This window comes from Cynocephalus volans, chromosome 10, assembly GCF_027409185.1.
Source record: "Cynocephalus volans isolate mCynVol1 chromosome 10, mCynVol1.pri, whole genome shotgun sequence".
NCBI lineage: Eukaryota > Metazoa > Chordata > Mammalia > Dermoptera > Cynocephalidae > Cynocephalus > Cynocephalus volans.
The window spans coordinates 37,618,801-37,644,452 of record NC_084469.1 but is presented as its reverse complement, the minus strand read 5'-3'; the positions used below and the strand labels follow the sequence as shown (position 1 = coordinate 37,644,452).

The following is a 25,652-nucleotide window of genomic DNA, read 5'->3' as shown; positions in this document are numbered from 1 at the left end:
TAAACTCAAGACATGTTAGTGATTACATCCCCCACCATCAAACCCAACAGTCTCCCCGCCTGCTGTTGGTATACAGGTATGTCAAGGTACTGTGGGAGAGAAGTAAAAATAAGTTACAGTCCTTACCTCCTGCAATTTATGGCATAGTCCAGGAGCGTGAAAAATACATGTACAATTATTGTTTAGTCTGTAAGCACCACCTAGGCAAGGACTACTTCTCCTGTGTCACATCCTGAGTTATTAGCATAGTGCCTGACACTTAAGTTTGTACGTTGTGAATAAATGTTTAGTGAATGATGAAGTAAATGGCTCAATGAATGTTTCATGCCAATGAAGAGCATAGGACAGATGTAAATACACATGGAAGGTACACTGAACCGTATTCTCCTTCCAGTGGTGTAAGGGAACATTTGAGGAACATTATTTGAGCCAGGTGGCTTTCATGGTTAATCAGTATGAGAAGCTTTAAGGCTTTCACAATATGGGCTAAGTTTTGCTAACAGTAGAAACCTGAGGACTTCATGGAAACCAGATGGTGCATGTCTGATCTCAGAAACTTTGGGAGAAGCCTGTATAGCCCAGAGTAGAATCCTTCCACTGTCCTATGCCAAACCCTTCCCTCCTCCAAAGCTCTGGAGTCAGCAGAGACTGGAGAGAGTACGGCCTGGCCTTTGCTGATCTGGTGTGCTGGACAGAGGAAGGTGGGTGGAGCAGTATCTGGTACAGGCAGGGATTTCTGATTACTGTCATCCCTGTTCCCCAAACATGTCACCTCGTGAGCATCACCAGCACCCACACTCCGGATGCCCTGCAGGGAGAGGGACCACTGACTGATGATGACCCTGCTTCAGACTGTATCCCCTCTGCCTTGTATTCCCCAGGAGCTGACCACACCTGCCAGTACAGATAATGGAGACTGCTGCAAGGCAGGCGGGTCTATAAAAGGGAACAGCATTCCATCAATGTACACTTAGAAACAGGCCTGGATCCTGACCGGTGTTGTGCCAGCAGATCGCGTGTTCTCCACTCTGCAGGCAAGCTAGAAGGGAAGCCAAGCTTTCCGGAACTGGCACTCTGGGGCCACAGCAAAGGGAGGGAACAAGTTCGTGAACTGCCTCTCAGCCCAAATCAGCCCCCACAAGGTCAGCCTGACCAAGGAGACATGAGTGTCCACGTCCGGTCAAACAAAGGTCCCTCTGCGGCCCATGTGGGGATGGGTCGGGCCTGCACTTGTCTCCAGGATGGATGTGACTTTGTTTGGGCTTCCACAGCCCATCGCCCTCGTTCTGCTGACATTCTTCTTGAACTTGTGTTCATGCTTTCCTCAGTTCTCTCTTTGTCTTTCAATCCTGTGGCCCCAGGAGGCTGTCTTTATAGGAGCTTGCCTGTCTCTACTGCATCTCTTAGTATTAGATTTACAATTCCCTTCGCAGAGAACAAGCAAGCACCTGTATTTCCAAGTTCTCAGACCGGATATCCACATGCTGCCCATCCACTGTTGGGTCTGGTGGAGTCCGGCCCACCTTGCACCACTGGTTCTGATTGTTCCCATGATGCTGTCACTGACCTGGCAGCCAGGGGCCCCAGCAGGAGGAAGGGTGCTGTATGCTTCCCTTTCTGCAGAGGGAAGCAGCTTTGACAGGCCCTGACTCCCTTCCAAACCTCATCATCTCTACAGTACCAGAACACCGCCTGTTGTTAAAAAGGAAAACAAAATTACTCTTCAAGTAGAACTATCTGAGATAGTGGATGCGTTTAAACTTGTCTCTCATTACCTCTCAAATGAAGCCTTCTCTTCTCTTCTCTTCCTTATCTATGCAAAGCCTGGACAAACCAACAGTGCAGGTTTTAGAGGATTTCAAGCATTGGCTTAACTATTGAATTGTGACTTTACAAGCCATCATTCTTTGTTGCAGATGACAAAAACCCAATTCACAAAGTCTTATGTAAAGAAGAGACTTTGTCACCTCACATTCCACCAGCTCACCACATTCAGCAAAAAAAAGAGCTTCTTTTAATAGTCCAGCTAGGGTTACCAGATTTAGCAAATATTTGGGACACACACTAAAATATTATTTATTGATGATACAAAATCAAATTTAACTGATCATCCTGTATTTTATCGGGCAATCCTAAATCCAATACAGGTCCTAGGATTGAATCTGGGTAATTTGGAACATATACCCATCCCAGACCCAGTCATGATGGTCAAGAGAATGGGACATGCCAAGGGTCACGGTGGGCAGGCCAAGGTCACTTGCCTGTCCCTGGAATGGGAGGAGCATTGTGAGCACCATAGTCCACATGCGCCAAGAGTAGGAGATGCCCTACACCCCCAGTAATTGTGATGCTGACCCTAGAAGAGAGGGGAATGAACCCTGAATAGGCAGAAACAACAGATGTCCATTACAGTGACTTTGAAAACTATTATTTCAGTAAGAGCGAAAATTATAAAACTCCATGGTGGTTATATGGCACACAGAGCTTAAATGCATTTTCATTCCATTGTTTCCTTGTAGGTATTGTAATCATTCCCCATATTAATTTGCTAGGGTTGCAACAACAAAGTACCACAGACTGGGTGGTTTAAACAATATAAATTTGTTTTTTCGTGATTCCAGAGATCTAGACCAAGATCAAGGTGTGGGCAGGGTTGGTTCCTCTGAGGCCTCTCTCTTTCGCTTTCAGAGGCCATCTCCCATACCCCCCATCCCTCAGTGTCTCCACACGGCTCTTCTGAGTCTGTGTGTCTGTGCCTGTGTCTTCATCTCTTATTATAAAGACACCAGTCATATTGGATTAGGCCCCACCCCATTGACCTCATTTTAACTTAATTACCTCTTTAAAGACCCTGTCTCCAAATACAGTCAAAGTCAGAGGTTCTGGGGGTTAGGGTTTCAACATACGAATTTTGAAGGGGGATACAATTCAACCCATAACACTCCCCCCTCCTTTTTTTTTTTCATATGAGGAACAGGACAATGAGGGTGGTTGTGGCTTGTCCCCAGTCCCAGGGCTGATTTAGTGGTGGAACTCAGTAAGGTGCCTTGTTGAACTCCAAGCAGTGGCGGAGTGGTGGTCCCTGCCCTCCCTGCCCACCATGCACTGCTAATATGGTGCCTACCCGCTGCCAGTCGACAAGCTCCCTTCCTGGAGAGCGCACGGCAAATCCAGCTTCCTGCTCCCAGAGCCAAGCGCAGGGCCAGACACCCGGCAGACGACATTCTTGAAATAAGTGTTTCTTGAAAGGAATGAAACTGAGAAAGAAAGAATGAAAAAAAAAACCCCTTCTAAACAGTTTTAGGAGATTTAGCTAAAGGGAGTACTGACACAGAAGCTCATGATTTGAAGTGATAAAGCCTCTTTAGAACAGCGAAAATGATGAGGCCTCTGGATGTGTAAGTGAGCCTGGGAAGAACTAATCAGAAGAGTAAATTGCAACACAGAAAAAGACTAAAGCGAGTGAGGGGAGAACAGTGAATATCTCAGTGTCCTTAGTTCAGAAGAAATTCATAAACGACGCGTGTGGAAATTTTGTTGGTTTTGGCGGTGGGAGAGAATTGTAAATATGTATAATATGTAAATAGCTTTTATAATAAAAGCCCGTGGAGATAAATGAGCCTGTCTGCAGAAAAGCTGCGAGCCGTATCAGATGTTAATGCAACTGTCGTCACTCTAGAAATTACCATAACGCTTACAGGGCCTTGAAAGTGCCTGAGCTTTGGGAAGAAATGCATAAATACTAACCAGGAAACACACACATTTCTTTTCTTTATCTTTTTTTAAACGTGAGGAAGGAAGCCTTAGTGGAAACAGCCTTTGGACTTGGTCCTATATGGGTTCAAACAGGAATTCCTTCCACCACTGACGAGCTGTGTGACCTTGGGCCAGACATCCAGACCCTCTGGGACTCCCTTTCCCCGCCTGTGAAATGGGGCCGCTGACGCCTGCACCTCGCCGCGTTTGGGGAGGACTGAATGGGACAGCAGAGGGAAGGCTCAAGCCACGCCACCTCCCTCCCGGGCACGAGGGCGGCGGCGGCAGGAAGGGGCGGCCCGGCTGTCCCCCCGCTCCGCCCCGCGCTCCCAGCCGATGGCGCCGATGACGCGGGCCTGGGAGCGGGCGCTGTGGCGGGGCTGCAACTGGCTCCTGGCCGCCTTCTTCGCCCTGGCCGCCCTCGTGCAGGTCAGGCCTCGGGAGGCGGGCGGTGGGAGGGGACCTCCCTGCAGTGTAGACGGACAAGCCGGCAGATTCGCAGAGGCGGTGGCTTTAGGGGGAGGGCGGAAATTGCGGTTTATGCTTGGGGAACCCCCGTCCGTCCCCCACCTGAGCCATAGTGTGGAAATACCGCGCCACACACCTGGGGACCTGACAACCTGGCGGGCCCCTGTTGCAGCAAACAAATGCTGGAAGGAGCTGGTTCAGCGCGTGTCACTTTGGAGGGGGCCTAAGCAGAAGCAGCCCTGGCACTTTCTTAACGTTCAGCCTGTGGATGAGACTGAACACGATTCAGGGCCTGGGAGGAGGAAGCAGAACAAAACCCTTTACGGCGTAATTGTTCTTTCAAGTCTCCTTGGGGATGGCCTCCATCATTGTTTCCCTCATTTCTTGAACTAGAGGGTCCTTAAGAAACCCATTCTAGACTGACACGTGCTTTTCAGAGTTCCCGCGCAGTTCTTTCCAAAAATGTGCGGCTGCATGTTAAAACCATCTATTGTGTTCAGCCAGAAAAGCCCCTCTGTCTGTCCTCATCTGCATCCTCCCCGTGCACGGCAGCTCTGGCTGATAACAAACGAATGAATAAAAGAGCCGGCCAAATGCAGGAATGGAACAGCAAGGATGTCTGCTAATGCCTTGCTGTTCTGGCATTCTAGGTGAATGACCCAGATGCAGAGCTGTGGGTGGTGAGTATGAGCAGCTTTTGACACTTTCCTCCATCTGAAAATATTGTGGAACTGCACAAAAACACACTGTTTTATCTATTTGTCCCTCCTCCGAGCCTTACTTACTTAAAAACTCAGCAATCAATCCCTTTGTAAGCTTTTTCCTAAAATATCACTGGGGGGCGGGGATCAGAGTGGTAATGTAGTGTGTGTGCGCATGTGCATGTGAATTCAGAACTTTCTGAAGACACAGGGACGTTTCTGCAGTGTTCCCACTGGATAGATGGCCCAACCGAGGACACTTGTCTTTACATAGAGTAGATGTCTCAAGATCAATTCCTCATGAGTTTCTAGCCAGAAATGCCAGTAAACCTTTGACCAGGAAATGGCAGGCTTAAGCTCTGTGGTTCTAATTCAGTGAGTTTTATTTATAGAACGTAATTAAAGTCCATAAAACCTACAGTCTTCATATGACCAATGTGTGATTTGAATCATTTGGAGGAGAGGGAAATTGTCCCATACATTTTCTGAAATATCTGAATTTTGCCCAGTTTCTTTCTATACAGATACACAAGTCTATATAATATCACCAATGAGACGATTCTTAGGCTTTGGGATAATGTTGACCATGTACAGATGGGCAACGAGTGAAAGCATTCTACGAAATGCATCATAATGCAAAATTCTAGTCAGTTTTTTTTTTTTTAAATGCCATAGACCATATTCTGGTAGTGCTTATTATCCAGATTTGATACCAAATCAAAATCAAATCAAATTACAGCACCTCTTCTCAGCACTCTGGTCCATATCCTTTTTTTTTTTTTTTTTTTTTTAAAGATGACCAGTAAGAGGATCTTAACCCTTGACTTGGTGTTCTCAGCACCACGCTCTCCCAAGTGAGCCACAGGCCAGCCCCTCTGGTCCATATCCTGAGTTACAAATATTATTTCCATGCAGACAAGTCTCAAATATCCAGCTTAATGTTGAATTTCCAAGAGACCACAGGATATATCCACCTGAACTGTCATACTCTTCAAATGTGCCCAAGGTCCTCTCCAGCATCTTCCCCTCCAAACCCACTCCTCCTCCTGACGCACCCAACTATTATAGGCAGAATCATTTTCTGAGTCATCCTTGATCAAAACCTCAGTCATCTTTTTCATCTATCTGTTCCTTACTACTGCCTTTGAGATCCCCTCCAAAGACAAATTAAAAAGCAAAAGCAATCCAACAAAAACAATCTAGGTCTAATTGCTATCTGTACGGCATCTGGACATTTTACCTTTCACTTCAGGCTTGGATGAAACAGGATGAATAAACCCCACATCCCAACAGACATCCTCTCTCATTCCTGGTTCAGCCCTCCATTACCTCCTGCATGGACCCCCAGAACAGCTTCCCACTGTCCTGTCTGCCTCTAAGCTCTTCTCCTCCTTGAACAATTCCTGTATGTCACTTTCTGCTTCAAAAACTTTTGTCATTTCCTGAGATCTAAGTTCAAACTCCCCAACTTGGATGCAAGGCCCACCATGGTATGGTCCCAATCCACCTTCCCGGCAATAATAGGTATTGTGTCTTGCCCCCAGAATTGCTCTACCCAAGCCTCAAGACTATCTCAAATGCTGTCTCACCCAAAATCTCTCTGCCTCTTTCCCATAAGTTCTGACCATTCTTCCTTTGAACTGTATTGTAATTCTAACACATTCAGCTTTGCATTCGATTTGGCTCTGTACATGCCAGCTCCAAGGAGGACAAGGACAGTTCCTCTCCCTCCTTGGTAGTCTTCAGGCAACCTAATGTAGAGCCTCCCTTATAGAGATCCTTCCTGTATTGTTCTTGAAATGAATGAGAGAATGAATGAACGCACAGGTGAATAAGTACTAGGTCACTGGGCCTTCGAGTGCACCCAGCGTATTTCTGTGTTCCCTAGTACACCTTGCTCATGGAGGATATTTGCATCAGGATGCATACAGCAGCAAATAATGGGAAATGTGACTAGCATCAGGTTATAAATCAACAGAGTATCTCAATTAAGAAGTCCAGAGGTAGCTGCTTAATGGTCACATGTATCATCAAGGCCCCGGGCTTTCTGTCTTTCTTCTCTGCCACCCTCTATGTGTGGACGACATCTCCTCTCATTTACAGAATGGCTGCTGCAGCTCCAGACACCTCATCCACAGGAAAGAGCATCCCAAGTGCAAAGAAGCAACGCAGAGAAAAATAAGTTTTCTTCCTCTGCTTTCTTTCCTTTTATCAGAGAGGAAAATGTTTCCCAAGAAGCCCCCAGGCAGAGCTGATAAGCTGATATTCAGTTTGTACATATCAGTATGGCATGTTATAGGGGTTCCATTCTGATTGATTAGCACCCCTGCATATTAGTTGTTAAATGCTTTGAGTATCAGCCTTGCCCCTAAAAGACTTTTCCCTACATTTCATTGCTGGAACATGACCACCCCTAACTGCAAAAGAGGCTAGGGAAAAAAATTGGCCTTTTCAGCTTTTGTAGTGGCAGGTGGATAAAGGAGAGATGAATTAAGAATGACTGCCATGGTACTCAATGACTATGTGTTAAATTAAACTAAATATTGTAAGGAACGACCAGTGGCTCACTTGGGAGAGTGTGGTGCTGATAACACCATGTCAAGGGTTAAGATCCCCTTACCGGTCATCTTTAAAAAACAAACAAACAAACAAACAAAACCCTAAATATTGTAAATGAATACTATGATACCTTTAATTTTTTTGTTCTACCAACAAAAATATAAAAGATCGTTTTAAGTGGGTTCTGTTGAATTCATTATTGAGTGTTTGTATTGTGCATTGTTTTAACTTGTGTACTAGAAACAATTATTTTCAGTGTCTCTGTCCTTAGCATATTCTTAGATCTCTTTCAAGACAGAGAAAAGCATTTAAATGAGTATTAATGAGGGCCGGCCCATGGCTCACTTGGGAGAGTGTGGCGCTGATAACACCAAGGCCATGGGTTCAGATCCCTATATAGGGATGGCTAGTTAGCTCACTTGGGAGAGTGTGGTGCTGACAACACCAAGTCAAGGGTTAAGATCCCCTTACTGATAATCTTTTTAAAAAAATAAAATAAAATAAAATAACATAAATGAGTATTAATGGGTTACAATTGCCATGGGAAACTGTTACGTAGTTTAAAGGACTCTTTTGTTTGTATATTTACAGTATACTGAAATAAGAAGGTTTAGACCCCTCAATCTACTAATGACAGATATCTGGTGCATTTGGATATGCATTTTTAAAATCTCTGCCCAACATTTCTAATAGAGAGCACAATTAAACACTGTATAATGCCTGTGTGTATGTGTGTTTAACTTCTTTGTGTGTGTGCATGTGTATGTGTGTATGTCTCTCTTTCTCTCTCTTTCTCTCTCTCTCTCTCTCTATGGCTAAGCCATGTAGTCTTTTCTAGGGGAAAACTAACCTCTTACTGTTCTAAGTGTGGCCTTTGGAACAACGAACAATGGCAGCAGCACCTGGGAGCTGGTTAGAAAACCAGAATCTTGTGCCCTATCCCCGACCTCCAGAATCACAATCTGCATTTTACCCAGATCCCCAGGTTATTGGTGTGTACGTTAAAGTTTTGCACTGTGTAAATTAAAGTCTTACCCTCAGTAGCATGACTCCACCTGTGAGAGATTACCTGATTTGCAAATGTCAATACTGACCAATATTACAATAATAATTAGGGATAGAGAAGGGAAGATGAACACAGACTCTGCAATCCAAATGCTCTCTCTTCCCAGGGTCAAGACAAACATGTTTTTATATTGAAAACAAACCACTTAAAATATACAGCTCTAAAAACTTCCAAATAAACTAAAGGTTTCTGACATAAGCATAATAATGGATGTGGTTAAACAGCTACACTTCTCAGAAAGTCCTCATGTTTCTTATAAACCTACCCCTCCCTAATTGCCCTCTGCCCGCAACAATAGCCTGCTTGCTGTGAGTAGCTTACTCCTAAGCTAATATGAGTAGGGCCTGTTTAGAGCCAGTCTTCTGACTTCCAAACCAATTTATCAGCAGTTTCCAAAATAAAGAGCCTGACCCCTGATTGGGTACATGTGATTCATACATCATTAGTAGATGGTCCATTGGGTCAAACCCAGCAGGGCCATCTAGCTAATCATGGCTGCTCCTGCCCTACTTTTCAAAGAATTTTATGTTTCATGCAAGTGTGGAAAGGCCATTTGGGCATGGAAGTTGCTTGGGAGAGACTGTGAGGTCAGAATGTCTTAAGATCCAAACCCTATGCTCAATGCTGGAGCTTGAAGATGAATGAGTTTTTCTCGGAATAGCCTACAGTCTAGGAGGAAGTCAGGTAAAATTACAGTCTGACATGGTAAGTGCCGTAAAAGCAGAGGTTACTACTTCCTCAATCATTATGGAAACCTAAATCATAGAGCATGCAGCCACTGATCTCATCTTTCTTTCTTTACTTCTTCCATACTTTTCAATATATGCCATATATTGGACAGACTTCTTAACCCACATAATCCCCTCTCTTTTTGCTAACAGGTGGTGTACACAATACCTGCAGTACTGACTCTGCTTGTTGGATTTAACCCTCTTATCACAGGTATAAAACTTGGGTACTGAATGGAGATACAGCAAATCAGATTTTCTTACAATAATGAGAGTCTGTCTGCCCAACTCCTAGGAGAAAAATGAGGCTGTGTAGGTTTTTCTCCTCATTTCTGATAATGAGGGGCTAATTCTACTCTATTCTTACCCATCTTCAGGAAAGCTTCAAAAGGACTTGCCACACTAAGACATTCTTTATCAGTTTGAACCCAAGACCTCTTATGCTGACATGGAATAGTGGTTATGCAGTTTAGCCCATGAGAGAGAAGGGTTTCTGTCACAGCATTGATTTTAAGCCACCAAACTAGTGTAAAGTCAGCAACAATCTAAGTGCTAAGCTTATGTCCCTATACTCAGTGGCAATCAATGTCTATTATATATTTACTCTGTGTAACCCAGTTCAACTCATTTTCTTTACAAATTCTTCTTGAAGTAACACCACTCCCATTAATCATTTTCCTATTTTGAATTTCTTCAGTACCAATGTATGTGAACTTCTACTTACGTATAGAAATTGTTTATAATGTCCATAACAGATCTCCAGATTTTTCATTAATACACATTGCTCTTCCTAATCTCCCTATGTACTGTTATAGTACCCACAGCAATATATTGCATACTTTTATATATGTTTCTTCTGCTAGGCTGTAAGCCCCTTAAAAGCAGGATCGTGTCTTATGCATGTAGGTGTCTTAATCCATTCAGGCTGTTATAACAAAAATACCATAGACTGGGTACTTATAAATAGAAACTTATTTCTCCCAGCTCTAGAGGCTGAGAAGTCCAAGATCAAGGCACTCTGGTGAGGGCCCTCTTCCAGGTTCATAGATGGCATCTTCCCTCTGTGTCCTCACATGGTGGAAGGGGCAAGGGAGCTTTCTCAGGCTTCTTTTATAAGGGCATGAATCCCATTTCTGAGGGCTCCACCTTCACAAACTAATTACCTCTCAAAGGCCCCACCTCCTAGTACTCTTACCTTGGGGGTCAGGATTTCAACATATGAATTTTGCAGGGGACACAAATATTCAGTCCACAAAAATATGGTATAGTCCATAAAAATAGGCATATGGTAGGTTCTTAGTGCTTGTTGAATGAATGGATGTCTGTAAAATAGATGCTTTATCATATATTTATTCTGTAACATGCTCCTTGGACTCCTTACATGTATATCGCAGGTGGGTATACATAACTCGTTTGTATTGCCCACAGGCTGCCTAACTCAATGCTAGGTAAAACGTAGCTGCTTCCCCTATTATGGCTCTAAAAAACTCTCAACAAACCTTAAGTTGGACAATTCCATACTATAAAACAGAGCCTTATAACAGAAAAAATATACATTTTACATTGGTTATTAACATTTTCTTATTAATGAAGGCTATTAATACTGACGATTCTTCTTCACTTTCTTTAAAACAGCTTCTACTAGTGGAGCTTGAGAGTTCTCAGGGGCTTTTGAATAAAGACTAATTACTCCCATCTTGGTGAGGAAAATTCTAGTTCCCTAGATGCCTGGGCTCTTTATATAGGGTACTAGAACTCTGTTTACATCTTTAAGATGGATCAGTAAGAGCTCTTCTAGTTACAAGCTAGGAAAAAACCCAGCTGAAATGTATTGGTATAGTTTACTGAAAAGGCTAGGGGTGGTGCTGGCCTCAGGTGCTGGTGGACTTAGAACTGAAATGTCTCTCCACCTCTCAGTTCTACCGTCCACTGCACGGACTTCATTCCTGGGCTCCATGTGGCAGCCCTGCTGCTCCCAGTTCACATCTTCACAATGCTAAGTCCAGCAGAATGTAGACTTCCCTGAATGCCCCACCAAAGTCTCAGAATTGACTTGTTGGCCCTGATTCCTCTCTGTTTGTCCTGTTCCCATTGTGGCTAAGGGAACAAAATGCATTGATTGACCTAGCTAAGGTCCACTCTGCTTGGTGGGACAGGGACTGGAAGTGTGAGAAGGGTGGATCCCCCAAAAATATTAATAAGGGTAGTCATCACAGGAAGGAGAGATGCTGGGCCACCAGATCAAGAAATGTCCACCTGAGTTTATAATTAGTGCTATCATCTCTATATTGCCCCTCAAAAAAAAAAAAAAAAAGTTTTTTTCTGAATGCCTTTCCTGACAGCAGACTATGTCACACAGGTACAGAGATCATTTTTCTTGGAGATGTGATTCCATGACTAACAGCATCAGGATATCTATTTTTTAGGTAACTTTATTTGGAAGAGTGTCTCTGCGATGCACATAATCTTTTGTGTGGTGTGGGCTGCCAGTTTGGCGTACTACCTCTTGCTTCATGCACAACAGAACATCTTACATGAGGAAGAAGGCAGGTGAGCAGTGACTTTGCTCTTTGTCGGGGTGGGGTAGAACTGAGAAATCCTGTATTCCTTTACAACACCCCTTATCTGTGCACGACAGTGATTTAATTCTCCAACTATACATAAAGAACAGGGGAGGTATTAGCACTTTTATGAGCTGAAGAAACTAAGGAAGTCATAAAGCCAGGATTTAAACCCAGCACTGCCTATCAAACTCCATTACTACTGCAGGTGGTCATTACATATTACATTATATCACCATCTGACAGTTGGACTTTGGCCTCCTTATAACTAGCAAGGATACTATACAGTAGTACTCAGACCAATCTAACTCCATCAGCATTCTGATGCAGTTCTGGCTCAAGCCAGAATCTTATCTACTGGTGTGATCAGCCACCACGGAGGTCAGTATTTTAAGTCAACCCCTGTTAGCCTTGCCCTGGTATGTCTTGTGTCATCTCCTCCCTTTGTCATGACCATTGTTCCTATTTTATCACGTCTTCGTTTGCTTCCTCCCACCCTTGGCTCCCTGGCCTGGTTAAAAAGCCCCTTTACTTTCTTTCCTACCTCACTGCTGACATTAGCCCAACACCAAGATTAAGAGGCCTGTAAATCAAGCATCACTGACCAGGTGCTGCTTTGTTGTGGGCCCTAATCTGTGGAAAACAGGAGAGCAAATCAGGTTGCATCTATATATGGGAATGTAAACCAAGTGTGTTGAATCACCTCCAGCGTGAAGCCTATGAGTGTCAGTGAACTCAAGGTGGGGTTTCCAGCGGTACTGTAGCTGAATATGATTGGTTTTAGTTTATGTAAAAGATATATGCTTATAATTCATATATCCAAAAGCATATATCCACCCCAAAATTATTAGTCTGATTTATACTACAAATCATTATTCTCCCTTAAGAAGTGACCCAATCTCCTACAGTATGTGCTCAAATTGTTTATTGGTTTGAGCTCATTTTGCCTAACACTGAAGCCTCTAAAAAATGTAAAAAAATAATAATAAATAAAAAATGAAAAGTGTAAAATAATGACTGATCAAATCTGGGATTATTTTCTTGGTTGTACTATTCTGCCCAATGGCCTGAAATAAGTGATATATCTGTATGGTTTTAAAAAATATTTACTTAATTACGGGGGGTAGGTCCACTTATAAGTTAGAGAACAGTCAGGAATCTCATGTCTGCCTCTTAGGATTAAATTTTTCACATAGGGCTCTAAACTAAATAATAATAATAATAATAATAATTTACGAACTATGGCCAGACTTGAAAATATTCTGTAGATGTTATATATCTTGGAGGAAAGTCAGTGAGCCAGAATGCATTATCAAGTGGCCATGGAGAGAATGTGATGATATGTGTCACATTTGCAGCCACTTCAAAAATATGAGATGTATGCTATTTTGTAGGGAGCTGTCTGGTCTGGTGATTATCACAGCATGGATGTGCCTGTGCCACAGCTCATCAAAGTAAGTATTCACTACTCACTAGCTAAAATCAGATGTCCTCAAGTTGATAAAACCAGATAGTAAGTAAAAATAAAATAAAAACAGGAATCTTTTTAAAGAAAATTTTCCTTTACCTAAGGGGAGCTACTAACAGTTGATTCAAGGTTTCATGACCACTCCTATGTTCAGTGATACCATAGTTTCCTATGTGGCCCAGTGTAGTCAGAGGCAGTTGCCAGCCTAATGGGTGTTCTTCAGGGTGAAGGAAAATGATCGCAGGAGGAAGCTTGGAGGTCCAGAAAGAGTGAAGAAAAAAGAAAATACAAATGTCTGGGTACATATAAATGAATATTAACTTATAAATTAATGATGATGTCTTATGGGGTTTAAACATATAAAGAATAAAATACATGACAAGAGTAGCATATAAATTGGAAGGGGACGAATAGAGTCAAAGTGTTCTAAGGTCCTTGAATTGTCTGGGAAGAAACAAAAGGACCAATTTATATTAGACTTTGACAAGTCAAGGATTCATGTTGTGATCCTTAGGAGACAGGAAAAGAGAGGTGGGAAAAATGAGCAAATAGGACAAATAGGAAGCATATTTTTTTTTTTTTTTTTTTTTTTTTAAAAGATGACCGGTAAGGGGATCTTAACCCTTGACTTGGTGTTGGCAGCACCACGCTCAGCCAGTGAGCGAACCGGCCATCCGTATATGGGATCCGAACCCGGGGCCTTGGTGTTCTCAGCACCACACTCTCCCGAGTGAGCCACGGGCCGGCCCAGCATATTTTAAGATAGAAATCTAAACCCACATATATAAAAAAAATGCATTAAATGTAAATGTACCAAATATTCCAGTTAAGAGTCAAAGATTTTCAAAGTGTATAAAGAGATTAAAAACCCAACTCTACACTGCTTACAAATGACTGAAAGTCAAAAAATTTAAAAAATTTACTACATAAACACCAATAAAATGAAAGCCAGTATAGCAATTTTAGTAACAAAATAGACTTTAAGACAATTAGCAGAGAAAAAGGAGGGCTTTCTTGTGATTTTTTAAAACATTTTTGTTTTAACTTTTTATTTTGAAAATTTTCAAACATATACAAAAGCAGAGACTAATATAATGAATAAGATGTATCCATCACTCACCTTCAACAATTATCAATATATGTCCAATCTTGTTTCATCCATACCACTATCCACTCCATACTGTCAGACTATTTTGAAATAAATCCCAGACTTTATATTGTTTCCTCTATAAATATTTCAGTATGTATCTCTAAAAGATAAGGTCTTAAGAACTAACCATTATACCATCAACCATACAAAAAATAAAAGAACAATTCTCTGAATTATGCATTTCCCAATCAATGTTTAGATTTCCCCATTTTTCTTATAAACATTTGTCCCCGTGCTTTATATTTCCTGCAAATTGGTGGTTAGATCTACAGGCTTGACCAGAATCTATTATTATTATTGCTCAAGACTACTTCACATGAGAGTGCTATGTACTTCCACCATAATATACCTAACACCTAAGCTGTTTCTCTGTGATGTTAATAGTCTTTGATGATCACTGCCTAAACCCAATAATTCATTTGAGTTGCAAAATGGTGATATTGTAATTATATCATTGCTTGCTTATTAGGTAGAAAACTTCTATAAAGTGAAACTTCTGCTTATCGATTCTTTTCCTCCTCTGAGGTACTGAATGTAAGGGAGAAAGGAAAATAAAAGGAATTGATTCCCTACCTTTATTTACCAGTTTTCAGAATGAATTGTTACTTATTTGGGCATTCTCCAAAGCTGACCAATGAGTTTTGTTTCTTTGTTTTGTTTCTAAAGTTATGGATTTCAACACATTTGATGTGTTTCAGTCCATGGCATTTATTATCTTTATTGATGTTCCAAATCATCCCATCTTTAAAGAGTGGCACTTATTCAGGTTGGCTCTTGCATTCTTTTTGACATGACCCTAATAATCTTTGATAGAGTCCTTGCTTTCTAGTATGACAATATGTTCCAGGCCCATGTTTTATGCCCCAAACCTGAAATAGATCATTCTTGCAATTTATGTATATGTGAATTTATGTGTATGTATATATATATATATGTCACAAATATTTAAAGATAAAATATCTTATGAGCTCATACTAACTATTCAAATTCAGGGATATTGGTTTTCATTTAACCTCACAGGCAATTTTATATCTATATCTCTTTTTAATCATGGCAAAATCTCTGGTCTCAGAGACCTCAACATAATAACTCATTTGATTTATCCTACAATACAATCACAATCTCAAAATAATATGACTACTGAAAACAGGGTTTTTTTGTTTCTGTCATTAGTGTACATCCACTGAAGGATGTACACACAAATTACTAGGAATAGTTGCTCTGTGTTGTTAATGCCCCCAAGTGGGTAAACAAGTTCATTTATTTCTAGAGATTATCTTACTTAAAACACATTAATATTACTTTATAATTATGTAAAATATCTACATGGTTCCAAAGTCAAATCTACAAAAGAAGATATATCCAAGGAAATCTAGCTTCTCTATCCCCCGACCCTATATCCTCCCTTTCCCTATAGGTGACTTTTTTCAGTTTTTTGATTTATCTTTCCATGGTTTTTTTTTTTTTCCTGCCACAAAACAAGTCTTAATACATTTAAAAAGATTAAGATCACCGAAAATATGTCCTCTGACCACAATAACAGGAAGAAATTTAGAAAATTCACAAATGTGTGGAAATTAAACAACACTCTCCTAAATAAACAATGGGTAGAAATAAAAATCACAGAGAAATTAGAGAGTACTTTGAGATAAAAACCAAAGCACAACATATCAAAATTTACAGGATGCAGTGCTTAGAGGAAAAATTATTCTTGTAAACACCTATATTAAAAAAAAGAAAAATCTCAAATCTGTAATGTAAGCATTTACCTTAAAAAATAGACAAAGAGCAAACTAAATCAAAAGCAAATGTAAGTAGGAAATTACACTGATTACAACAAATATATGAAATAGGGAATTAAAAAACAATAGAGAAAATCAACAAAACCAGAAGTTGATTCTTTAAAATGATCAACTAAATGTGCAAACCTTTATCTAGACTGACCAAGAAAAAAGAGAGAAGACCAAAGTTACTAAAATCAGAAATAAAGTAAGGGCATTATCACATTTTAATTATGGGGGTTTTTTGTGGTTTTTTTTGGTGGTGGTGGGAAGATTTAGTTTCTTTCTCTTTCTCATTTTCATTTTTGTTCTACTAGTGGGTTTTGTTCTTTCTTGTGTATTCATGGTAGTGATTACAGTTTTTCAGATTCCAAATGCAGCTTGAGGATTTCTTGTAGGGCTGGGCATGTGGTGGTAAATTCCTGCAGTTTTTGTTTGTCTGGAAAGCACACTATTTTCCCCTCATTTTTGAAGAATAGCCTTGCTGGATATAATATTCTTGGATGGCAGTTTTTCTCTTTTTGTATTTTGAATATATCATCCCATTTTGTTCTGGCCTGTAGAGTCTCTGTGAGAAGTCTGATGTTAGTCTGATAGGGACTCCCTTATAGGTGACTTGATGATTTTCTCTTGTTTCTTTTAAGATTCTCTCTGTCTTTGAGCTTTGCCAGTTTGACTATGTGTCTTGGAGAGGATATTTTTGGGTTGAATCTGTTTGGGGATCTTTGAGCCTCCTGGATCTGAAGGTCCATGTCTCTCCCTATACCTGGGAAGTTTTCAATTATTTCATTGAATAGGTTTTCCGTGCCTTTTCCTTTCTCCTCCCCTTCTAGAACACCCATAATTTGAATGTTTGTGCACTTAAGGTTGTCTGCTAGTTCTCTTAGATTTTCTTCATTTTAAAAATTCTTTTAAACTTTTTTTTAACCCACACAGGTTATTTCTAAAAGACTATCTTCAAGATCAGAAATTCTTTCTTCTGCTTATTCCAGCCTGCTGCTTAAGCTATTGGTTGTGTTTTTTATTTCACTGAGTAAATCTTTCAGTTCCATAAGTTCTGCTACATTCTTTATTAAGATAATAATCTCTTTGTAAATTTCCTCCTTCATATCCTGGATTTTTTTCTTATTTCATTATGTTGTCTGAGTCTTCTCATATCTCAGTGAGCTTCCTCAAGATTGTTGCTCAAATTCAAGGTTTTCCTGTTCTATAGGGTCTGGTATTTGAGAATTACTGTATTATTTTGGTGGTGTCATATTTTCTTGGGTTTTTGTACTTCTAGTTTCTCTATGTTGGTGTCTGGTCATCTGGTACAGCAGTTGCTTCTTCTATTACTCTGGAGTGGGCTTTGAGGAGAAGAAGATCCTCATCTTTTTCCAGTCTCTGATGGTGACTCTCCTTGTGTCAATGCAGTTGAGTGCCTGCTGGGCTGGGCTGCCTGCATGGAGCCACTTTTGCAGTAGCAATGGCTGTGGTGGTAGCTGTGGTGGGCCACCCACGCATTAGTGGTGTTTTCTGCTCTGTGCCCTTCTCTGTTTCTGGGCAAAGGGCGCTGCCCTTGATTCCTGCCTAGGACCCTGTGTGTGCTCTCTTACCTGCTTCCAGGTGGAGGGGACTGCCCTCCACTCCTTGCTAGGACCCTGGGCATGCTCTCTTGCCTCTCTTTCCATGTTTTTATGAATGGAGCAAGTATGTGCATTTATTTGTATTCCTGCTTGTCTTGGGTAAGTGATAGAGTTTTATCAACAATTGCATTCTCCTTGTTTTTCTCTTACTTCATCCTGGAGATCATTCTATAGTATACAGACTTTCCTTATTCAACTGATAGCCCCATATCTTATTCAAACAGTTCTCTACAGTTCTCTACTATTTAGGCTGTATCCAATTTCTTGCTATTAAAAATAGTGCTACAGTTAGTAGCCTTATACATCTATCTAATATGTTTTTACCAATGCGTCTTTGGGATAAATTCCTGGAAGTGGATTCCTTGGTCAAAGTGTAATTGCATAGTTAATATTTTGATATATTCCCAAATTCTCCTCCATTTGGGTTGTTCCATTTTGTATCCCCACCAGCAATGGATAAGAGAGCCTGTTTCCCCACAGTCTTGCCAACGGAGTATTCTGTCAACATTTTGAATTTTTACTAATTGGATAGTTGAGAAAGGGTAGTTTTAACTTGTATTTCTCTTATTAAAAGCAATGTTGAGCACATTTTTATATGACTAAGAGCAATTGCATTTTTTTTATAAAATGTTGGTTCATCTCTGAGAGCGCTGGATTTAAACAGATTCTAAGGTTGTTGGTCTTCTCTATTTTTAGAAGCTCCTTTTATACTAGGGCTATTAACTCTTTGTCTGTGACATATGCTGGAAATTTTTCTTTGCGGTTTGTTATCATCCTTTTACTTTGTTTATGCAAAATATACTTCGCTATGAAAAAGTTTTTTGTTGTAGGGTTTTTTAAATGTAACCATATTTATCAACACTTCTCCGTACTGCTTCTGGATTTGGAGTCATAGTTAGGAAAACTTTCCTCCCTCTCAGATTGTAAAGTAACTTTCCTAACTTTTCTTCTAATACATGTATGGTTTCATTTCTACATTAAAATTTTTTATCTATTTAGAATGCATCCCAGTGTAATGGTATGAAGAATAGGTCCAATGTTATCTTTTTGTATATGGTTACCCGGTTATCTCAACACCATTTATTAAAAAGCAGATTTAAGAAGTCAAAGAAAGATGATAGTGATAAAAGGTTCAGTTTGTCAAGAAGATGTAACAATTCTAAATTTGTATGTACCTATTAACATAGCTTCAAAATAGATTTTTTCAAAAATTGACACTTCTCTCAGTTACTCATAGAGCAAGCAGACAAAAAAAAAAATCAGTGAAGATACAGAAGATTTTAACTGCACATTAAGAAACTTGACCTAATGGACATAACCTGTGTACAGAACATCTGAACCAAGAATGGCAGAATCCACATTCATTTCACATATCCATTGAATATTTACAAAATGACTATATGTTAGGCCATGAAAGAAGTCTCCCAAAATTTCAAAATACTAAAATCCTAGAGTATGTTCTTTGGCCACAGTGCAATTAAGCTAGAAATCATTAACAAAAAGATAATTAGGTAACCACTGTATATTTGGAAGTTAGGAAATACAATGTTCAAGTAACATTTGGGTTAAAGAAGAAATCACAATGGATATTAGAAAATAGTTTAAACAGAATAAGGAGAATACTACATATCAAAATTTGTGGGATGCAGCCAAAAATCATGCTTAAAAGGAAATTTATAGCCTTAAGTACATATATTTGAAAAAACAAAACAAAAAAAAAACAAGAATGGCTGAAAATCAATGAGCTAAGCTTCCAAGAAGTTAGGAATTCTCTGGTTCAAGAAGTTAAGAAAAGAACAGCAAGTTAAATCCAAAGAAACAAGAAGAATATAAACATTAAAGCAAAAACCAATGAAATGAAAAATCGGCATGAAAAATAATTAACAAAGCCAAATATTGATTCTCTAAAATGATTTATAGCATTGATCGGCCCTGGCAAGACTAAAAAGGAAAAAAATAAAAGCAAAAGGAAGCAGGAGGAGACACAAATAACAAATATCAGGAATAAAAGAGAACACCACTACATACCTAATAGATATTTTAAAAATATAACACAAAAGTCAAGAACCCTGTACCAGCCAGAACAAAACAATTGTAAGAGGATATTATAAACAACTTCATGCCAATAAACTTGAAAATACAGATTAAATGGACAATTCACCTGAACAATTTACCAAAACTTACACAAGAAGAAACATTCAGAATAATCCCAAAATTATTAAGGAAACTGAATTTATAATTTAAATTTTTTTAAAGGAAAACTCTAGACTTAGATGGCGTAACTGGAGAAGTCTACTTAACATTAAAGGATGAAATAATGCCAAATTTCAACAAACACTTGCAGAGAACAGAAAAAGAGGAAACACTTTTCAAATCACTATATGAAGGCAAAACAACCTTGATACCAAAACTTGACAAGAACATTATAAAAAAGGGAAATTACACAGCAATCTCATTCATGACCACAGATGGAAAAATCCTACTAAATAAAACATTAGGAAATCAAATCCTTCAATATATAACCCAACCAACAAGTTGAGTTTATTCTAGGAATACAAAGTTAGTCTAATACTTGAAAGCCGACCAATGTTTTCCACTACATTAAGAGAATAAAAGAAGAAAATAAACTATCTTCTCAATCTATACAGAAAGAACATTTGATAAAATTCAACAACCATTCATGATAAAAGATCTTAGAAAATGGGTGTAGAAGGGAACTTAAGCTGACAAGGGGTATCTACACCAAAGGATGATACTTAATGATGAACAACTGAAAACTTTCCCACTGAGACCAAGAACAAGATGAGGTTAGCCACTACTGCCTCTTGTACTCAGTGCTGTTCTAGCTATCATCGTAGCCACTACAATATGGCAAGAAAAAGAAATAAAAGGCCCAAGGATTGGAAAGGAGGAAATGAAATTTTCATTATTTGTAGGTCATGTGATAGCATATGTAGAAAATCAAAAAGAATCTAAAAAAATTACTAGAATTAATAAATGAGCTTAGCATGACTGCTGGACACTAGGTCAGTATACAAAAATCAACTGCATTTCCATCAGCAAGTAACAGAAAGTGATAAAAAATTACCATTATAGTAACATCAAAAAAATCAGCTTCCTAGGAATAAATCTAGCATAGATATGCAAAATCTCTACACGTAAAACTACAAAACATTGGGGAAGAAATTAAAGAAAACCTAAATAATTGGAGGGATAAATCTATATTGGCAATAAGATGAATACATATACTAATGAAACAGAGCAGAATCTAGAAACAGGTCCATACATATGTAGACCTTTGACTTATGACAAAGGTGGGACTGTAGGGTAGCAAAGAAAAGTTGTCTTTTCAATAAACAGTGAAAAAGACTACCTCTTCACTATTCACTGTTCAAGTGGATCAACTGAATATCCATATGGAAAAAAAGTGAAACAACTCCTACCTCACAAATTTTATAAAAATCAATTCCAGGTGTATTACAGATATAATGTGAAAAAAGCAAAACAATAAAACTTCCCCAAAAGATAACAAGATATTCAAGATCTTGGGAAGGGAAACTTTTCTTAAACAGAACACAAAACTTGTTAGGAAAAGATCAACTTTAACACTGACTTCTGTTCCTCAAAAGATACCACTGATTGGGACAAGATATTCGCAACATACATAAACAACAAGGATTTGTATTAATATATCAAGAATTCCTACAAATCAGTGAGTGAGTTGTTTCAATGAAGCAATTGAGAAAAGAGAATACCAAAATGTAAAGATGTGTTTAATTCAATCTTTATATTTGTTTCTAAAGCAAGCCATAATTTTTATTGGATTTTTTTTTATGATAATTTTTTGTGTCTTTATAGGAATCCAGTTGGTGGAAGAATTCAATTGGCTACTGCCATTGTTATCACTCTTTTCCCATTTATCTCATGGGCCTACGTATACATAAACAAGGAAATGCGGTCCTCCTGGCCAACTCACTGCAAGACAGTAATTTAAATGAAATCAAGAATCCTGTTTTTAAAATGAATATTTTCAATCAATCTTTTATAAACATTGGGGTAACAAGCTAGTTTCCCAGGAGTTTATTTCAGGTAACTGGAGCTAATAATACAGATTTAGTCCTAAATAATGTTTTAAAGCTGCCTACAATACAGTGTAAGATTGGATGGGACTAGTAAGAGACAGGGTCTGACATTCTCTGGAAGCCTTTTCTGAAGGGTATTGTGTCACGATGTAGTAGAATAGGCACTTGAACAAAAGCTAAGAAATATGAGTTCTAGTTCAGCTTCATCTCTATGTAACTTGGGCAAATAAACTGCCTGGTGGATATTTCCTTATGTATAGAGTAGGACAAATCCCAGATGTCCTACTTACTTATACGGTTGTAAGGATCAAACTAGAAAATATGAGTGCACCCTGAAAATATGAAGTGCTTGCAAGGATCACAAAGGGCTGCACATGATTATCATAGAGGGGAGCAGGGTTTGGGTAACATATTGAAATAGAGGTTCAAGAGAGGGTGCTAGCCCTGAACTAACCTCACTACACTGAACTGGCACAGTACCATGAACTAAATGAGGACTCTAGATGAACAGGCACATATTGGAAGGAAAGGGAAGTTGGGTAGAATAAAGGAATTGGGGATCTATCAAGAAGGAAATAGTATTAATTACATTCTAAATGAGAAATAAAGGCTAATAAAGTCCTTGTGCATTCTTTTTGAATGAATGTTCAAAATCATCCTAGAGAGGAGAGCATTTTAGAGCTGCATTCCACTATTGCTACCGTACTTGAAATGTGGCAAGAGTGACTGAGAAAGTAAATTTTTAATTTTCTTCATTTTCATTTAAAAATTTGTATTCAATTATTAGAAAATTTTTAAGTATGTTTGGAACAAATTAGGTATATGAATCTATTTTTCAACTGCAAATTTTAGTATATCAAAATACAGATCAAGTATTTCTAATGAAAATTTAGTGTCCAAATGAGTGGGCTGTAAGGATAAAGTACACACTGTATTTTAAAGACATGACGTGGTATAAAAAGAAAGAATGTAAAATATTTTATATTGATTACATGTCGAAATGATAATATTTTAGATATACTGGGTTAAAATAAAATATACTAATAAGATTAATTTTATCTGTTTCTGTTGACTTTTTAAAACATGACTGCTAGAATAGTTTAAATTATTTATGTAGCTCACATTACATTTCTGTTGTCCAATGCTCTTTCAGACATCTGGATGGAAACTTTTTACATACGTTAGCACAAAACTATAGTCAGATACAAGGGTACTTCAAAAAGTTTGTGGAAAAATGGAATTAAAAGATATTACGGATCTTTCCATGAACTTCTTGAAGACCCCTCGTATTGCTTCACGAAATTTAGGATATACTTTACTCAAAAGAATTAGTACCTATCACATGTCAGGAGAATGAAAATTAATCTGGTAGCTTGTTTCTATTTTTATAGCCTGTAAATAGTCTATAAATATCTGTGTTGAATATCTATGTTAAAGAAGGTATGCATGAATTTTTTTGTTTTCGAGAAACTATCAAGATTAGATGAGAGAAAAAGGGAAAAAATATAGTTGATATTAAAGCAGCTATAATGAAATTTAAGGATTAATAAAATGCATGTAAAGGATTTGAGTTTTCCAGTCTACATTTAGCTTACATAATATTTATGGCTTTTATACCTCCTTTAGTATTAACTATTAAAGTCACACACATTTGCCAGTTCTATATAGTTCTCTCTTTCTCTCTATAGATATGTATGTATGTATAATTCTATATAGGCTCTACCCATCCTCCAAGTCATGCTTGCTTCTGTATCTAAAGGACAGTATGTTCAAGGTACACTTTCATTGAATCAGCATCTCCCATGTCAGACTAAATTCCATGAATACTCATAGTCCCTTTTGCATCTCGAGTTAAGCATATATAAAAGGTACTAACTTTTGGTGGAGTGCTGCCTTTTGAAGTCTTAATGAAATTGTTTTAAACTCTATTTTCCAACTGAATTGACATATTATGAGTAAGTTTAAGCTATCTATTATCAAAGTCTGTCTTCCCTGCCCCTACAATTTTTTTCCTACCACTGTCCCTCTTCTACATCAGCCTCTCGTCATCTGCTGCCTAGGCTGACACACGAATCGAATCACATCTTCCCCAGCTCAGAAACCTCAGGGTTCTTCACTATGTGCCAAGTTACATTCTGATTCTTGGCTCATCATTCAAGGCTCTTCACAACACAGCCCTGGCCTGTCCTTTTGCACCTTGTTTCTTGCCACACCCGAGCACTTTGGTGAGTCCTCATTTCATTACTTGCTACTCTTAAATTAAGCACATCCTCTGATGCTATTGCTTATGCTATTCTGTCTACTTGAAATACTCTTCCCCACTTATTCAAGCCATTTTTCATGTCACCCCTAATCCCTTCAAACACAATTAAATTCCTCTTCCATGTTCCACAGTCCTTTTTCTGTAGTATGTCTCCCACTCACGGTTAAGGTCTGTGAATGCAAGAGCACATTACAGTCACCTCTGTGGTCGGCTGGGTAATAATGGCCCTCAAAGATACCCAGGTCCTAATCCCTGGAAACCTGTTAACTTATATTGCAAAATGGACTTTGCTGATGTAATTAAGGATCCTTAAATGGAGGAGATTACTTAGATTATCCAGGTAGGCCCTAAAGGTAATGATAAGTATCTTTACAAGAGGGAGGCAGAGGGAGATCTGACTGCACAGACAAGAGAAGATGATGTGACAACAAAGCAGAGCAATGTAAAGAGGCTACACTGCTGACTCTGAAGACGGAGGAAGGAGCCATGAGCCAAGGAATACTAAAGGTACAGCTCCAGAGGCTGGAAAAGGCAAGGAAAAGGATTCCTCCTAGAGCCTCCTGAGGGAGCGTAGCCCTGCCAAAACCGTGGTTTCAGCCCAGTGAAAATTATTTCAGACTTCTGACCTCCAGAACTATAAGAGAACAAATGTGTTGTTTTAAGCCATCAAGTGCATGGTAATTTGTTGCAGCAACCATAGAAAATGAATAGACCCTTATATATCACCATAGTGCCTACATATTCAAAAGGCACACTTACGTTCACTAATATTTCTCTACACTTGAACAGTCCTCATTTGCCATTTACTAAGTGTATCTGCGAATAAGCCTTAGCATATATGAAAGTAGGTTACACATGTTCCATCTGTCTGTAAAGGGAGTAGAGGGTAAATTTGTTTACCCACTGTAATCTCATGCAGCACCAGCTGATGATGCAAACATCCCAAGCTAGCAGGCACACAGCTGCACTGCACTGGGCCCTGGTTTGGTTAGAATTACAAGAGGATCCAGTGACTTCTCAGAAGCCCGTATAGAGATGCGAATGCCGCACATATACCTGTGAAATAACTATTGAAGGTTTTTGTTTACAAAATGGGAATACCAACCTATAAAAGTCCAAGTACCAGTATTCTTACCAAAAACTGTCCAAAGCTCATTCACACAGCAGCATGAACAGAAAAAGTTTACCTGAGTTTTTTTTAATCATGAATTTTAAGTAACATAGTTAACAACACATGAATACTTTCTCCTTGTAAAAAGTAAAAAATTTCAGGTAGGGCCAAATAAAGTCCCTTAGGAGGACTATATGCCTCCATCTCAGTGCTTCCCCTAGTTTATTTTGCTTCTAACTTTCAGAACTGAATATATTACCCCCAAATGACAATTCAACCAACACACACTGAAGTCATAAATACATTTTGTCATGCAAGCAGAATACTAAACAA

The 25,652-nt window shown here is 39.1% G+C and overlaps 1 protein-coding gene across 1 annotated transcript; it reads left to right on the top strand.

Moving 5' to 3' along the window:
• The first annotated feature begins 4,101 nt into the window (after window positions 1-4,101).
• On the top strand, window positions 4,102-22,947 carry TMEM220 (transmembrane protein 220). The gene is made up of 6 exons (XM_063110515.1): window positions 4,102-4,185; window positions 4,875-4,904; window positions 9,432-9,492; window positions 11,705-11,828; window positions 13,234-13,293; window positions 21,722-22,947. The coding sequence occupies exons 1-6, from the start codon at window positions 4,102-4,104 to the stop codon at window positions 21,855-21,857; spliced, it is 495 nt and encodes a 164-aa protein (XP_062966585.1). The 3' UTR covers window positions 21,858-22,947.
• Window positions 22,948-25,652: the final 2,705 nt, after the last annotated feature.

Coding starts and splice junctions, on each gene's coding strand:
- TMEM220 (XM_063110515.1), top strand. CDS start 4,102: ATGACGCGGGCCTGGGAGCGGGCGCTGTGGCGGGGCTGCAACTGGCTC. Junction 4,186..4,874: donor CCCTGGCCGCCCTCGTGCAG/GTCAGGCCTCGG, acceptor CTGGCATTCTAG/GTGAATGACCCAGATGCAGA. Junction 4,905..9,431: donor CAGATGCAGAGCTGTGGGTG/GTGAGTATGAGC, acceptor TTTTGCTAACAG/GTGGTGTACACAATACCTGC.